The following is a 17,705-nucleotide window of genomic DNA, read 5'->3' as shown; positions in this document are numbered from 1 at the left end:
GAGGGGGGAAGAGACCGAGGGAGGAGGAGGGATTTTTTGTGCAAATGCTCTTCCTCTTGGTCAACATCAGAGGGCCACTCATCTACCTGAATCGTTGAGTGAACATATCATGAGCCAAGCCAAGTGGTGCCTTCGGTGGACCTGGTCTTGACACTTGAAATTTTATTTCATGAAATTAATTAAAGACATTTTAAGCTTCCAACTTGAGACCCAGCAAAACGGGTCTCCAAGGTGTCGTAGACCGGCCATGCATCAAAATTGGATGGATGCATTTCATCTTCCCAGCGAGAAATCTGGAGATCTTAAGGAGAATTTATCTCAGCAAAGGATTTTTACAAGTCGACAATGGCAGGGCCGAGCTTCTTGGAGCTGATGATCAATACTGTATGTATGGAGGCCAGGAAACATAAATATCTGCGCTATAAGTCGTGTTGAAGGATGCTACGCTTACGGGTGAAACGATAACGTGTCCTTGAGAGAACGAAAAATCACCTGTGCCCCCCACAATCGGTACTCCGGTTGCGACGGTTGGCATTATAACACCTACGAAGCTCAGTGTGCCGTTGTAGCGTGTGGTATTCAAGTTGAAGGTAAATGAACAGAAAACTGCGTAGCCATCGAAGCCAGCGATGGTAAAGAGGCCGACGGCAGAACCGACCTGCTTCGAGGTGGGCTGAGGGTCGTCTGTGAGAGGATCATTGAAGCAAAGCGTGGCGCCAAATTGACCAGAGACAGGGGTGATGGTGCTAGAGCCAAGACCAGGGACGCCAGGGACGATAAGGAAATCGGTGAAGTTGACATCGTCCTGCCAGTAAACTGTGAAGGAATCACGGCGAGCAGAGCCCCATTGCCCATGGGGGTGGTTTTCACAGGCTCCAGGTATGGTGGTGGATGACAATATGAGAGCTAGCGAGAGAGCTAAGAAGGCCAAGAAGAAGGTGTTTGTGCCTGTAGTAGCCTTTTCCATGGTGGTGGGCTGTGTTATTGAAAGCTTGCTTTCGCTTCGTCTTCCTTCCTCCCATAGACCATATAGAGAGTCGTCCATAATATTTAAAAACTACACACATACTTGAATATCAATCTCTTTGTCTCGCATTTCCATTGACAACTTAACACGTTATGGTGACATACTTGAATATGTATATGTTTGTCTCCTCCTCCTTGCATCTCCATTGACCTTACATCTTCGATCCCCCCCATTCCCAATATATTTGTTTGTGCTTACACCCATACAACAAATACCTTGTGCTTACACCCATACAACAACAGATACCTTGTGAGCACTAGTGCTTGCCCTTGAGTGTCTTTTGCACTCACTAAAATAAGGAAAATTTGACTCAAATTTCACCTTTCTTTATAATACTGCAAGTAGCCTAAGCCATCTACGACGAGTTAGCCCACCTTAGTCAGGTCTTAAGTCAAGGAAATTGGGATCCTCGGAATAACATTTTAAGTTTTATTTGTAATTCTCAATGCTTTTAAGGGAATTTTCAAATTGGATCTCTCTTAAGCCTTAGCATATTTGAAAAACATTCTCCATAGCATTGCATACCCCTCCCCATTGTGTGTGTATGTGCGTGCACGTGCGCGTGTGTGTGCGCGCATGTGTATGAGAGAGAGAGAGAGAGAGAGAGATGCATTTGGTATAACAATATTTTTCCAAAAGTAAGGGGACTGCTAGAGCTTCACTAGCATTTCATTAACAAATTAGGTTAAAAAGCATAAAAATGTCGAGATTTGGAAATGTAGCTAATTAGCATTTGATATAAAAATATTTTTTCAAAGTAAGGGGACTGCTAGAGCTTCACTAGAATTCCATTAAAGAATTAGGTTAAAAGTATAAAAATGTTGAGATTTGTAAATGTAGCCAATCTCCCCCCCCCAGCTCTCTCTCTCTCTCTCTCTCTCTCTCTCCTTTAGGCCTTCCAAAAGGAGAGAGAGAGAGAGAGAGAGAGAGAGAGAGAGAGAGAGAGAGAGAGAGAGAGCGAGAGAAGGAACCTTTGTTAGCATTCAAATATCCAATGGCAACACAATGTTGAAGAGACACTATTGAAATATTCTTTCTATACAAACACAATATTCAAAAATGTTGGACTTGTGTAAAGTCCGAATTCAAAAATGGACTAAAAAAAGTTCACAAATTATGAATACACTAGTAATGGTATTTCTTTGGCTAAACTTTAAAACCAAAGTTTAGTGAAAATTCCAAGTATCTGCTAAGCTTCATAAATACATCTTATTATGAGTATTTTGCTGATGATGAATAGATTGATAATGAGAATTTCAGATAACTTTCAATATGAAAGTGTGATGGGATAATTGCTTACTATGTTTAAACTTTATTCACTAGGCATATACTTTTAAGATTAATCAAATGAGATACTTGTTGGAATTATTAGAACACTTATTACGTTCAAATACTCAAAACAATCTTAAGATTAATCGAATATTTGCTATGATTAATCTATCTTTTGTTTGGAAGGGCATATGCCATAGTCAAACACTTTCCATGAACATTGTACTTTGGACTCTAACTGCCATTGCCACCGTGTCCCTCGGTTATCCCCCCCTACACCGCTCCCACTACCCCTACCCCTCGCCTAACTCCACCTACCCCTATGCCCTGTTAAGCCCCCATACCCCCCCCCCTCCCGCTACCCCCTAAGCCCCCCTCCTTGACTAACCCCCCTAACCCCGACCAGCCCCCCCTTCACCGACTAACGCTCCCACTACCTCCTAACCCCCCCTCCCCGTGTTGAGATATCGAGCTCCACTCGTGATATGCCAGGGTGACTGTTGTGCATTTATGTCACCGACTTATTAGCTGTAGATGCGGTTGGTACATCGCCCATGAATAATAGCTCGATGACAACTATCTTTATGTACTCTAGTTAGTGGCTCAGTTAGTATGCCACCTTAGTTAGCTGAGTTTGGTTTGAGACCCACATATAGGGTTCACCTATTCTTTTGTACTTAGAGAGTTCTTTTGGCTTTCACAACTAAGAAGAGGAAAACTATTTTCAGCCTCCACCTTTGTGTATATTCCCCTATTGTGTATGTGAGAAAGCCACAAGTGAGACTCCTTACTTCTCTCCCACTCTCTTCACATGGTATCAGAGCTCGGTTCGTGGCAAGGAGCTCAAGAAAGCAAACCAAGTTCGCGGTGTCTTGGTAAGAGGATCAGTTTTGCTTTCCTTTTTCGAGTTTTGGAGCAAATCTCTGCAGGTAGCAGAGCTGGAAAGTGCAAGAGTGCACTATCTCAGATTAGGACGCCCTTCGCGGTGTGGTGAGAGGGGAGTGACAAAATCATTCTTATTGCCTGTTGATGCAAAATCGTCACTAGGAAGTGACTGTGTGGTCAAATACCACTTTCGTCAGTTTTGCAGATTTGCCCTTGTGAGGTAGAAGTTGTGTTTTTTGCAGTGACATAATATTTTTGCAGTGTTGTGTAATGGCGTCTGATGCTCTTTCACAGATAGTCACTGAAAAGCTTGACAAGAACAACTTCTAAGCATGGAAGTTTAGAATGACAAATTTCCTTAAGGCAAAAGGCTATTGGGAGTTCATTACTGGAGCTGAACAAGAACCAATTATTCCTAATGTTCCCAATCAACACGAGTTGCAAGCATTTAAAGGCTGGCATGAGAGACCCAGAAAAGTTATGTACTAGCTGTCTATCAGTATTTCAGATTCTATGATTGTGCATATTCAGGATGCAAGCACACTGAAGGAGGCGTGAGATACTTTGACAAAAATGTATAGCACAAATACGAAGCCAGGAAAATGCAGCTCAAGCAAGAGTTGCATAATGTGCAGAGAGAAAATATGAGCATCAATGACTACCACATGAAGGTGAAGAAGATTGCAGATGCACTTGCTTCTATTGAGTCGCCAGTGGAAGATGATGATTTAGTTTCTGTGACCTTGAATGGTCTAGGAAAGGATTATGGACAATTCCGGACATCCATTGCCATCCGTGAGAATTTTCCTGATTTTGGGGAGTTGATTGCTCTAAGATAGCTACATATTCGGCATGCTACATATTTGGCTGCGTTCCACCAGGATAGCTACATTCCAACCGATCCTTATACGTTCATTAATTTTGTGGGCTCATGGCCTGATGATGGAATTACAGAGTGCTTTGGCCTATAACTCTACTGTCATCCAATGATCCTAGACTTCTCTCGATGGGATTTCTCATTAGCCTCGTCTACAATGGCCCCTTCCTACATAATTTGAGGCCAATTGCATTATTAGCAGCCATCGAAGAGCATTGATCAAGTATAGACTGTGCTTTCTTCTAGAATGTATATGTCTGGAATGTATACGTTTCAATTATCTCAACTTTCTTCCAGGTTTTTTTTTTTAAATTTCTTCTTTGAAATTTTATTCTAGAGAGAGGACTTAGAGAGACAAAGAAGAGAGAGAGAGAGAAAGGTGGAGGGGAGAGTGAGGGAGGGGAGACGTAAAGAGGAGGTAGAGTAGGAAAGAAGAGAGAGAGTAGGAAGGCACTGCTGCGGTAGCGCAAGAGAGAGAAGGGAGAGAGAGAGAGAGAGAGAGAGAGAGAGAGGCAAGCGAGAGGAGATGAGACGTGGCAGGGAGAGAGATAGAGGGGGAGAGAGAGAGAGAGAGAGAGAGAGAGAGAGAGAGAGAGAGGAGAGGGAGAGAAAGAGAGGCAGCGTGCAAGAGAGAGAGAAGGGAAAGAGAGAGGCGAGAGAGAAGGAGAGAGAGACGAAGAGAAAGAGGAGAGAGAGAGAGAGAGAGAGAGAGAGAGAGAGAGGGAGAGAGAGGGAGAGAAAGTAGCGAGAGGCAGCGAGAAAGCGAAGGAGAGCGAGAGGCACAAGAGGCAGCAAGAGCGCATTGCCGCAGTAGAGAGAGAGAGAGAGAGGGAGAGAGAGAGAGAGAGAGAGAGAGAGAGAGAGAGAGAGAGAGAGAGAGGTAGCGAGAGAGAGAAGTAGAGAGCAAAGGGGAGGGAGGGGAGAGAGAGATAGGAGTAGGGAGAGAGCACACTACCGCGACAACGCGTGCGAGAAAGAGAGGGAGGGAGGGAGGGAGAGAAAGAGGAGAGGAGAGTGAGAGGGAGAGAGAGAGACTAAGATCGAGCATGCTCCCACGGAAGCGAGAGAGAGAGAGAGAGAGAGAGAGAGAGAGAGAGAGAGAGAGAGAGAGAGAGAGAGAGAGAGAGAGAGAGAGAGAGAGAGAGAGAGAGAAGTAGAGAGCAAAGGAGGGGGAGGGGGGAGAGAGAGAGGTGTAGCGAGAGAGCGCATTGCCGTGGTAGCACATAAGAGAGAAAGAGAGAGAGAAAGAGGGAGGGAGGGGGAGAAAGAGGAGAGGAGAGTGAGTGCATTGCCACGACAGCACACACTAGAGAGACAAAGAGAGAGAGGAGAGAGAGAGAGAGAGAGAGAGCGAATGAGAGGGAGGGGAGGGAGAGAGAGGTGTAAGGAGAGAGCGCATTGCAAAAGAGAGACGGAGAGAGGGAGAGATAGAGGAGAGGCGAGCGAGCGAGAGACTGAGAACGAGTGCACTCCCACAATAGTGCACATTAGAGAAAGAGAGTGAGCGAGCGAGTGAGAGAGAGAGAGAGAGAGAGAGAGAGAGAGAGAGAGAGAGAGAGAAAGAGAAAGAGAGAGAGCAAAGCAGAGGGAGGGGAGAGAGAGAGGTGTAGAGAGAGAGTGCACTATCATGGCACCATGCATGCATGAGCGTGTGAGAGAGAGAGAGAGAGAGAGAGAGAGAGAGAGAGAGAGAGAGAGAGAGAGCAAAGGAAAGGGAGGGGAGAGAGAGAGGTGTAGGGAGAGAGTGCTGCTGCCGCGGCAAAGAGAGAGAGAGAGAGAGAGTAGCATACTCGCAAGAGAGAGAGGAGAGAAAGAGAGGGAGAGGGGAGATCAGAGAGAGAGAGAGAGAGAGAGAGAGAGAGAAGCGTGCTCGCGAGAGAGAGAAGAGAGATAGAGAGGGAGGAAGGAGACGAGAGAGAAGAGAGAGAGAGAGAGAGAGAGAGAGAGAGAGAGAGAGAGAAATCTAAGGAGGGAGGGAGTGAGAGAGTACGAGAGAGAGGGAGAGAGTGAGAATGAAAGAGAGAGAAAATATTACCAATGAGGAGGAGAAAGGAGTGCGCGACGATCAAGGAGGGATGGAGAAGAGATGATTTTATGGAGGGATGTGGGAGCTACGATCAATGACGGATATTAGAGGAGAGATAGTGAAGGAGATGAGAGACAACAATGGATATAGGAGTAGAGGCAATGATCAAGGAAGGAGATTAGAGGCTACTAAAGAGAAGATAGGAATGACTAAATGTAAACATGCGGAAACTTGAAAACAAAACTATGTACCTTGAAGTGTGATTTAGTCGAAATTTAAACAAACAAAACTATGAACCTTGGTGTGTGAAAAGACAAATGTGTGGAAACTTGAAAAGTGTGTGAAAAGACAAACTTGTGGAATCTTGAATCTCAAATTTCTCACCTTTTTAAAAAATTTTAATGAGTTTCACTTACATTTTTAATTTACTAGTTTAATTTGTCAATTGAAACTTATGGAATATAGTAGGAAAAAAATGTATTTTGTGTTGGAATATAGGAAGTACAATTTCAAATTTCTAACCTTTTTGAAAATTTTAAATTAGTTTAGCTTACATTTTCAATATATTAGTTTAATTTATCTCCTTTTAAGGAGATTTTCTTCTACGTAAATTTTGAATTTTTTATTTTAAGCCTTATTTCCTAAATTTTACGTTTAAATTTTTATATTTTTCCATGATTTGAAACCCTACTCTTTCTAGGACATCTATGTTGGCTAAGATGTGCATCCCAGTTCTGCGAGAATTTTGGCTCAAGAAGAGGTGCATGCCAGGAGTTTTGTCAGACTCTTGGTATTCTCATCCTCTTCCTTGTCACAGGGTTGGAATAGCTTTAGGAGGTGGTTTGGATAGTGGTGTCAAACTCCATAGCAAAGAGGTGTCCTAACACTGGGTGGGCCTTATAGGTATGCATGTCCACTCTCATGGTTTGCTCCTTATGCCATAGGTAGATATTATCATTACGCCAGTCATGCATGAGTCCAAACATTCACAAGAATGGCCTGCCTAGGACAGCTTCTTCATACTTGGGCTGTCATGCGAAGTCCATGACCATGAACCTTACAGGCTACGTGAATCCAAAATCCTGAATGTTGATGCCCGTCAGTACTCCCAGAGGTTCAACAGTTCCTCCATCTGCTAGCTTTACTACCAGATGGGTCTACTCAAGTGCAGGCTTTCCCCACTTTTCCTAGCATTCCTTGGTGCAGACACTCACTCCTACTCCCCCATCCAGGATGGCTTCTACCTTTTGGTTTTGGTAGACTATGGGGATTGAGGCGTTTGTGTCATCACCCTCAAAATACCGGCCTAGTTTGTTGATGGGAATCTTGGGTAGGTTCTGGCCCTTATCTAGAATTGATTGGTTGGGCCTAGGGATGGCAGGGGGTCGAGGTAGGAACAGCCTATTCATCCAATTGGACAGATCATGCAATAGGATGGGATTTCCTCTTAGCAGAGATGCGATTGGCATTTTCACTTCTATAGATAGCAAGGCAACCAACCCGGCACTATCACAGGGTTCCAGTGAAGCTTCTTCCTCCATGGATAACATGTCATCAAAGCCGTATAGGTCTCCTTTGTCTTGGAGGTTGTGCAGCACTAGGTCCTCTTCGAATATCTTCTGCATCAATTTTGGAGTTTTCGACTACTCCACTGAGATCTTCTTCTTCTTCCACTCTTTCTAGGAACTTGAGAGATTTTGCTCCTTGATGCCCCATCAAGTGGGCTGGATGGATAGTATATGATCCCCTACTGGCCTTTAATCGATGCTCGAACTTATCCTGGCACTCACGCACCAAGTCCTGGGCAACTTTATGTATTTGTTTTCTAAGACCGGGTTAGGGTAGGTGTCTTTATAGGTGGGAGCTGGTGTTAGTAGGCCCTGATCCTGCAATGGTTTGTTTACTTCTAGAATTAAAGGTACCTCAGGGTCACCTTGGATGGAGGACTATTCAAAGGTGGAGGAGGTGGCAAGGGTAGTTTTCTCCTCATCGAAGCCATCCTGGATGTACACTAGATCAGAACCGTCACCTACTCGAATGGCTTTCTTGGAACGGGTTAGCAGCTATGGAGGGATCTCAAAATCGGGCAACGGGTATACCTTAACCTTCTTGGTGAGCTTATTCATGGCCTTGCCTAGTGCCTTAGCCTGCATCCGTGTAATGACTTGTAGTGTTCAATGCCAAGTAGATTGAGACTGGTGCTCTTTGGCAGGGTGAGTTGAGTGGTCGGTCTTCTCGTGGGATAGTCCTGGAATAGATGCTCCATGTCACATCCTGCACACAAGGGAGCGGGCCTGGTTTTGGTTGGGGCACTCAGTGTACAATCCCTATATGGACAGTCCTTCAAGAATTGCGGGCCCTGGATTTTGAAATAGGACACTAGTGGGTTCGAATTGCCTTGATAAGGGCATTCATTTGCTCTATGGGGACCCTGGCAGGTATAACATTGGAGCGGGGGTCTCCGAGCCATTGAGTTCAGATCTCTCACCCTTGCATTTATGGGAGCAGTCTAGAATACAGGGACTAATCCTCTGGCGGGAGGTAGTGGGCTAAGGCTCCACTTCCCTCCTCATAAGGGTAATAATCACGAGGCCCATGATCAAGGTTCGTTTCCTCCCAATCGTTGGGCAACTCTTTGACCAACACTTGATTGACTGGGGCGATGCATGGCAACGAGGGTTGCGGGCCTAGTATGGGTGGAGGCCACGAAGTGGGCTGAGCACGGTACTAGCTAAAGCTAGCTCCAGGGCCACCTTGTGGGGGTTGGGGGTTGGGTGGGGTGGTTAGGGCCAATGGGGGTCACATTTGATACATGGGTTGGGGCAGGGACCTCAGAAAGCGACATTGGGAGGTATCATGGTATCCCCACCTATGGCAGTGTACGCAGTAGAGTGCTGGCCTTGCCCTTACGTGTGGGCACTCATTGGAAGGGTGGTCGCCATTGCATACCCCACACCAAACATTGTCTCATCATGGAAACAAGAGGGGGTTGCTCAGCACTTCTTTGGAGGTTCCTACTCTCCATTGCTGACCTAGCTACTCCAACAAAGTGGAGGCTAGCTCACTCACATCCAAGCCTTTAGGCTTGTTAGCTTCCTTCTTACTTGACCCTACACTCAAGGACCTAACTGATGGGGCTACTTTGGAGGGGGCCGAGGCCTTATCTAAATCCACTTTCTCCATCATGTTGTCACATATATAGATGGCCACTTTGCTGCATAGATCCAAGGAGGTGGGATTCATCACCATGAGATGGTCATGTAGCTTTGGGTCTACTAACTCGATAAGGAACCATGGCAATAGTTGTTCATCTCGCTCATTTGCTCATAGGGTTCACAGTGGGCAATGAGGTGCTTAATCCTTGCAATGTAATCCCTAAGGGATTCTTTGTCGTTTGTTTCACCCCATACAATTTGTTGATCGGGCTCCATTTACGACTGTTGGGAGTGAATCCCACAATAAAAGCCTTTCTCAATGTATCCCAGTTGATCTTTTCCTCTGGGGTGAGAGCTCTATACCATTGACCAGCCTTGGCATCCGAGAATGCATTGGCCGTTTCAAGGTCTCCTAGTGCACCAAAGGCTTCACAAATCTACTCCAACCTTTCCACGTGAAAGACGGGTCTCCTTCCCCAAGGAACTTGGTCATCAGCTTGGAAATAGCTATGGGACAGCTCCTCGAGGGATTTGTAGTCCCTGCAAGAAACACTGATGCGGGTGGCAGTGGTGTTGCCCCCCTTCCTAGGGCATTTACCAAAATATGCATAGCCTCATTAGTCAACACCGTTTGAGCAGCTAGTGGGGGTGATGTGGCTGTGGGGCCTGACGAGGGCCTGGCAGGTTATAGGGCTGCCTTAGGCCTTGCCCAGGTGCTGGGGTCCATGTAGTTGCTAGTGTCGGCATCAGGACAGAAGTACCCATGCCTTCATTCATTAGCGCAACTAGTATCTAGCGGGAAGGAACAAACTCCCAGTGGTGGGGGGTCCTGGGGCATGGTAGCATTGGTCCCATGCTGCGGGCGGTAGGGTGGAAACTGAGGCCCCCCAAAATTGATGAAGGCTAGTGGGGATGGGGCAGTCAAAGGGTCATAAGACATTCCACCTTGGAAGTTCCTAGCATCCCCTTGACTTGGGTCTTGTCTATAGAGTTCCCTCATCCATGGATCCTCATCATCCATGTTCTCTAATTGGGGGGGTCTGGCATAAGAGGAGGAACCTGGATTGGCAAAAGTAGTGTCCAGCCCGGTTTGTGGCTCGAGAATTGTATGTTGCTGGCCTTTCCTTCCTGCGAACATGCCGACAAAGGGGTTCTCCATGTCTGCCGATTGTGTTCTTCCCAAGCGGTCGAACATATAAGAGAACGTACCTCTAAGCCTAGATGCATCCGAAGGTGCAAGAGAGTTGGGAGAGGCTACACTCGTGAAGGGGGCTTCCGATGCCCTTAGACCTGTGGGTTCTTGCATCACTCCTTCAAGACTCTCTGTGTCATCTAAACTAGATTGAGTTCTTGGACGGGGTCTTATGAACGAGTGGAGGCTAGGAATCGAGCTACTGAACCCCCAACTAGGACGGAGGGTGGGCTGAGTGTAGCTCGAAGTGCTTTCCTTTGGCATAGGACCCTTTGGCAATATCCTTCTGGACCTCAAGTGCATGTGGGGTGCCTCTGGCTGGGGAGTCGGGACACCAAGTTATGGAATTTTTTGTTAATTCCTTATCTACCCCAGAAGTATAGCACCGGTTGGTGGGGTAGCACTATAGCATCGGTCGGTGGGGTACAAGTATAGCGATGATGGTGTAATACGGTTTTGGTGACGGGCGGGTGGGTAACCCTTAAGCAGTGATCAGTAGGATAAGAAATAGCACTGAATGGTGCGATGGATGTATGACAACAATCAGTGGGGAAATAGGTGCCACGTGGTTGGTGTGATCATACTCTACAGCACCGACTCAGCAGGATAGTCAGACCTAGTTGCACTGACTGAGATTGGCAATACACTCCCACACCTGTGGATCCAACCTATTCTCTGCTTAATACTTGTTCCAGTAGTCAACATAGGCATCTGCATCATTGAGTCACTTTCTCTTAACTGATGGTGACCAATACTGAATTAATAATTTCTTGAAGTTAGAAGATGCAGCATCCATCTCGCCACTTGATATGGCAACCCCAAGCCATATGGGATATACAGGGTTTGAAGGCCTCACCAAGACAAAGTCACCTTCCTTAACATCCACCATTGGCTCAACTCTTCCCTTGGCTTACTTTTTAGAGGCCTGCAATAGTGATCATTCCATTTCTCATAGCCTTGAAACTCATTATTGCAAGCATCTATATCCTCCTCCTCATCAGGTGATTGTGTTCTTGGCCAAAAATCTCTGTACACTCCTATCTGTGAGATGTTTTCCTGTTCAAGCTCCCCAATCATGGTTTTCCAGTAGTCTATCACTGGCCTAATGTAGGACTCATACGATGCATTCTTTCCACTTGAACATCTCTCCCAAAACTTAATGTAATCCTTTATCCCTGATATAAGTTGCAAGTGATCTCTCACAAATGCATCCATTGGAAGTATATCCAGGCAACCTGTAGGCAACAATGGTCAACCCTCACTATCTTTCTTCCATAGCTCAATTCCCCCTTCAAGGGGCATCCAGTCTGGTGATTTTGGATGCACCTTGTACTGCATCATAGGTTTCTCACCTTGCATGAAAAATCAAAATTGTAATGGCTTTGCATGACCAACCAACATTTTTTGCCCATCAGATAGGTAGCCATCCACATAATCCTTGAATTTAGGAACCGGTGTAAGAAGAAATGGTGCTGGAGAAGCTGATGTACATTTTTTGAATGTGTCCATCGGACGAGGGAAAGTGAATGCTTGTCCCACTCGTAGACTCTCAGAGGACCTACTGAACATTGCATCAATGTCCTAATGTGTGTGCCCTACCATCAAGAAGCCCAATTGAATTGTCTTGAAAATGCCGCTTGCTACAAGAAGAGAAAGGTATGCAAACAAGTATCTGTTTTTGTTCTCAGACCCACAATTATCTAGCTGGAGTACCAAGTTCTCTTGAAACTTTTGGTATGTTGGCTCAACAGCAACGTTTCCATCAAAAGAGGGTGGGTTTTCATGAGTAGCTGATGCCAACAAATTCCTACATGTGTCTGCAGTACTCGCAATGGAAGTTGTCATGGCGTCCATGGAAGACTTAGGGTCACTCTCCCGTACAGTCTCTAGATTTGAATTTGTGATCGTGGCATCTACAATTTCAGACAACAAGCCAAGTCCCCTTGTGGAAATATGTGCACCTTCAGAACTGTAATGGGAGTCCAAATCGTTTCTTGAGCATAGAGCATTCAAAAGGCGAGCATGGCTTCTTAGAATCCCATCAATATAGTGAGGTCTCTGAGGTCTTGCATATCCGTCCTCTCTAGGTTGCGCAAACAAATTGAGAGCGATCCAATTGTCATGTTGGGATTAGATGGCCACAAACCATTGAGGGTGAAGTTTCTATAATGACCTTATCTATGCCCATAGGTAATCATTCAAATGAGTGAAACCTATAATTGCCATGCAAAATCAATGTCCTTAGATCTCACCCGAAGTCTTGGAATTGCCATCTTTTTTTGGTCCATCTTATCATGGATTATGCATATATACTTTTTTGGATCCATCTCGGAGTACCTACGCCATGCATAGTACAAGTTCTTGCAACTCTCTTGTTGTATCATATGCATCTTTCTCTCCTCCATCAATGAATTGCGCTCATCTTGACTTTTGTGGATGCCAATTGCGCCTTGATCCCGCCGACTGCACAAGCTACATTAAGAGAATTCACTTGTCTTAGCAAGGGCTACACTTTTGAAGTCCAATTTCCAAATCCTACCAAATGTGGATGTGGATAGGCTCTAATAACCACGTTGATTAAGAGAAGTGTTGACCTCACGCATGACATCTATCTTCTTATACACTTCAGGTATCACTTGTTGTGTCTCTCTAGAACCATCCTACATGGTTCTACTCTTGTGAGGCATATGCTCTGTGCTATTATCCACAAAGTGTTGAACGAGAGCCCTCCCCATACCTGTGTGCACCTTGCTCCTCCTCACAATCCCATTCCCATGCACATATTATTGCACACCACTCTCAAATTGCTCCCTATATTGATAAAATGATTTCGTTGGGATTCTATGCTACCATGCTCTACAACACACATCCTGACCATTTACACTGGAGTTGTAGCATATCTTGTCATGATGCCAAGCCATTAAAGTTTGTATGAGACTCCAAGGAGCTACCCCAAAAATTCTTCCTTACAGACATTAAGAGGTCTCACTCAGCATGTTGGCAGCACCTACTCCCACAACAATTGATGGACAAAACTTGTTGCATCGAATCTAGTGACATTTTGTACATTGGCGTTGGAGGCTCCCTTTGCTTAGGCACCCTAATAATGAAAGTGTATCTTCTTTTCTTTTAAGGTGAAGCATCCTTTTTCAAAATTTGATCATTGACCACCTCATCTATGCCACCAACCTGGCTCATGGGCACATATTGTTGCAATGGGCTTCCATCAAGTAAGGTAATCTGCTTGATGGGCCACTTAACTAGGCTGAGAGATCTGACATCTTGCGTAGAAGACCCTAAGTCGCTTCCTATAATGTGTTGTTTCTTTTCAATACCCACACCTGCAATGCAATCATTACCCAATAAATCAAAGTTTATATAGTCGCCCGGAAAAACATACAAGATCACACCTTCCCCCATGGTCTTTGTTTTGTTGTCATCCCACAAGACGACCTTTTTCTCTTTCCAAGATTCACGAATGCAATTGTTAGTTTCCAATGAAGAAACTGGTATTGCCTCAACATAAGGTTGTTCATGCTCACTTGATGTGGTTCTTGAGTTACCAGATCATCTAAAGAATCGCCAACATGTTTTAGAGAGGTCTTACGCCACTTGACAATGCTCCAAAGTGCCTCACCAATAACTCGGGGGGTTCGCCTTACATAAGCCAGCTATACAACGTGCGTTCGAAAGATATTTAAAAAACCCCTCTATAACCACATTTTATCTATTTATATACCCCTACTGTGAATTTTTGGATCAGTAATTATATCCCTTCAATAAATTTAAAATTTGAGAAGCCTATATTTTTTGCCCTCCTCTTGTACATTTCAGTGTAAGTTGAAATAGATGCTACTTTTGAGAAATTCTATTGTATAATTGAGTAAAACCATTTAATTTGTATGTCACGGAGATGCATGCTTTACACCCATACTAGTACCTAATAGAATGTATTTTCAACTTTTGATCTTTTCAATTCCCAAAATATCATGTATTTACTCCACCTTATCCAATTTTGTTTCCCTTGCATGCTCCCAAACTGTCACTACCTACTAGAGATTTGCATGAAGTAACTTGAATTGAACTATGAATAAAATGGCACAAACTTATAAGAAGATGGCCCAAACTTTAACCTTGTGTTGATCTAATGGGAGTTTTTATATGAAATATGATGCATGTAGTAGCATTATGTTGATGTAGTGCAAGTGCTTATATTCAATATGATGCATGCACTAGCATCATGTTGCCTATATGCCTCTTTCTATATTAGGAAAAGATAGTGTTTATCATCTCATCATAAAGGCATCCAACTTAATCATGTTAAGTGCACAAAGTTATTAAGCTTATTATCACTCAATCCGTATCTTTTTCTCAATTTATGTCGCTTTACTTTTCTTTAAGTTACATGCTTTCATATTTATGCATTTGCATCACTTTTTTCTAAATTTTTGAATATCCTAACTTCGAAACCATATGCTAGATGCATATGATATAAAAGAAAAATTTGTAGAATGATGAAATATTATAGCTTCTTTATTGAATTTAGATCTTAATTATTAATGCATCTGACAATTTTTCAGTTTGGAAAGCACCCTTTATTCCATTTCTACTATATTTCAATTCAAACTTTTGAAGGACCCATGCTTCCCCTCACAATTTTGAGACTATATGTAAAATAAAATAATGAGCTATTTTGGCAGATAGAATTGGAATGCGTGGATCTTTAAGGGAAGCCATAGACCACCTGTACATTGGATGCATAGTTTCTTGGATATAGTCTATTCTTCCTTTAGTAGTCCTTTAGAGTTTTATAATCCATCTTTTGCTGCACAATATGGAATTTCACATAAAGGTTTAGTTAGAGGTTCGGGATGTTTCAAGCTTTGATGAGATCCATATCACACGTGCATTGATTGCACAATTTGGTAGATCAATTCTATTTTGTAGATGCTCAATTTGATATTTAGACTCTAACACACAATTGAGGGTCACAAGCTATAGCTAAATTTCATCAAAATTACCAAATGAAAAGGTAGAGTTGGATCCAAAGTACAAGCATATTGATATCTAAAACTAGATACAAGTTACAACCAAGACTTGTCATCAAGAGTTTAATCAAAACCTTAGACTTAGACGTGGCAAAAAATAAGCTAGAGATAGCTAGACTAAAGGTTCTTACACAAACTTCTCCTCCTCATTGATGGATCCTTGAATGACCTCAACTGGATAACATGGAGGATGTGGAATTGTCTTGTTTATAGTGTAAAGATTATAGCCAAGTGAGGGCCCTAAAATAGGCCACTTGGCTTCCAAATTTGACCCTCCATCCAGTATGGCCCTATTTATTCACCAACAAGAATCAAGAATTTTGCATGATTAATGTAAATAGATAAAGCTAGAAAATGTTTGCACTCAAATTTATCTAAATTACTTGACTTACAAAAAATATAGAATTATATCTCAAAAAAACTTTGTATTCAAGTTTATCTTAAGGTATTTGACTTACAAAAAATGTAGAATTTTGCCTCAAGAACTAGCCCAACTCCTTATGCGAGACATCTGAGGTATCGTTATCTGAAACCAAAATTAGCCAAGGATGGATCTAGCTCATTATAAGACATTTTGGAAAGTTTCATCTTGCATGAAAAATGCAAAGTAAACTTACCTAGCACTTTTCAAGAAGTCATTAAAAACTTTGTAGTCATTCTCATCTAGCTGGTACTTGTCTGTTCTTACAATATATGTCAAATTTGCTAATGCAATAATTGTTTCAATGTCCACCATGTTTAAGTCTGTCAAATCATAAGTGAACATTTGTGCTCCTTTTGCCCTTTGATACCATCCAAGATGAACTTCCAAACCTTGGGGCCTATCTGCTAAATCAAAGCCACACTTATAATCCACGTACCTCCCTCTGACTTTCTTCCTCATCTTTTGAACTCTTCCTAAGTACCATGTACCATGAGTTGCATCCATCTTCCTCGTGATTGTAGCTTTGACATTTCTTTTCATGTGTTGATTTCCTTGTCCTTTTGTGTCATCATGAAAGTATAAAGCACAGTCACAACCTATGCCAAATAAATTTCCATTTGATGATTGTGCTTTTGCTTCATGGTTGAAGTAAACACCTTGCTTTACCCTTGTGAGTCTATCTTTTGACAAGGTTGGACATCCATTGAGTTGGCTCACCAATGTTGTTTTGAAAATAAACTTTTCGTCCACCTCTACAATGGGGCTAATGTTTTTCTTAGGGGGCATGTTTCTTGTTTCCTTCAAAATGTCATCAATTTCATGTCTAATCTCATTAAGTGCAATAACCTCTTCGCTTTCATTGCTATTATCCCTCTCTCTCACACACACAACTAAAAGGTTGATTCTTGTGAGCATGTAGATGTATTTCCAATTATGGACTTGATTCTGTAAGCATTTTGCGAGGGGAATTGCAGACCATGTTAAGAGACCGGAGTGCTCTTGAGGCTAGATTGCTTACATACTATACATTGCACAACTTGATTCTGTAAGCATTCTGCTAGGGGAATTGCAGACCATGTCAAGAGACCAGAGTGCTCGCGAGGCTAGATTGCTTACATACTATACATTGCACGACTTGATTCTGTAAGCATTCTGCTAGGGGAATAGTAGACCGTGTCAAGAGATCGGAGTGCTCCGGAGGCTAGATTGCTTACATACTATATATTGAGACATTGTTGACCTTTTGAATGATTGTGACTGGTTTAAATCTTCAAAAGGAAAGATTGAGGTAGCGCTTGCCAATTCTTCACTATCTGAAGATATACTCAATCTCCGACATTGCATAGAGTTGGTCCAATATAGGGCTTTAACCAAGATATGGAAAGACATTGTGCATACTCTAGCTCATTGTTGAAAGCTTCATTTTCATTAATAAATTGGTGATCTTTTGAATGGATGCGAGTGGTTTAAATCTTCAAAAGGAAATCTTGGGCTAGCGCTTGCCAATTCTTGACTATCTCAAGATATACTAAATCCCCTTCTTTCTAGTTGACATCCCTTTTGGACTTCTTGCCTTGACTAGCATGTGCTTCTTATATCGTGGCAACATGCTCCTTAACAGAATCATTAATCTCTACCACGGATTCAATCTTCTCATTGGCTTCAAGAAATTAGTTTACAAGATACCTTAAAAGTAAAATAGCATTGAAGATTTAGAGCCCACTGTTTAAAATATTACCACATCTGAATCATTGACGACATATCCAAGTCACATTCTACAACAGTCCCAAATGACATGATCA

At 43.2% G+C, this 17,705-nt stretch overlaps 1 protein-coding gene across 1 annotated transcript; it reads right to left on the bottom strand.

The window, feature by feature from the left end:
* Window positions 1-376: 376 nt before the first annotated feature.
* Window positions 377-967, bottom strand: LOC147879637 (disease resistance response protein 206-like). The gene has a single exon (XM_087371415.1). It carries the CDS (start codon window positions 965-967, stop codon window positions 377-379), a length of 591 nt encoding a protein of 196 aa, XP_087227541.1.
* Window positions 968-17,705: the final 16,738 nt, after the last annotated feature.

The sequence above is a fragment of the Dipteris shenzhenensis genome, chromosome 33, assembly GCF_047967505.1.
Source record: "Dipteris shenzhenensis isolate YYH24624 ecotype China chromosome 33, Dip_SZ_1.0, whole genome shotgun sequence".
Taxonomy (NCBI): domain Eukaryota; kingdom Viridiplantae; phylum Streptophyta; class Polypodiopsida; order Gleicheniales; family Dipteridaceae; genus Dipteris; species Dipteris shenzhenensis.
The sequence above is the reverse complement of the archived record's forward strand: the minus strand, read 5'-3'. Positions and strand labels throughout refer to the sequence as shown.

What these genes read in the sequence shown, in the direction of transcription:
- LOC147879637 (XM_087371415.1), bottom strand. Translation starts at nt 967, where the DNA reads ATGGAAAAGGCTACTACAGGCACAAACACCTTCTTCTTGGCCTTCTTA.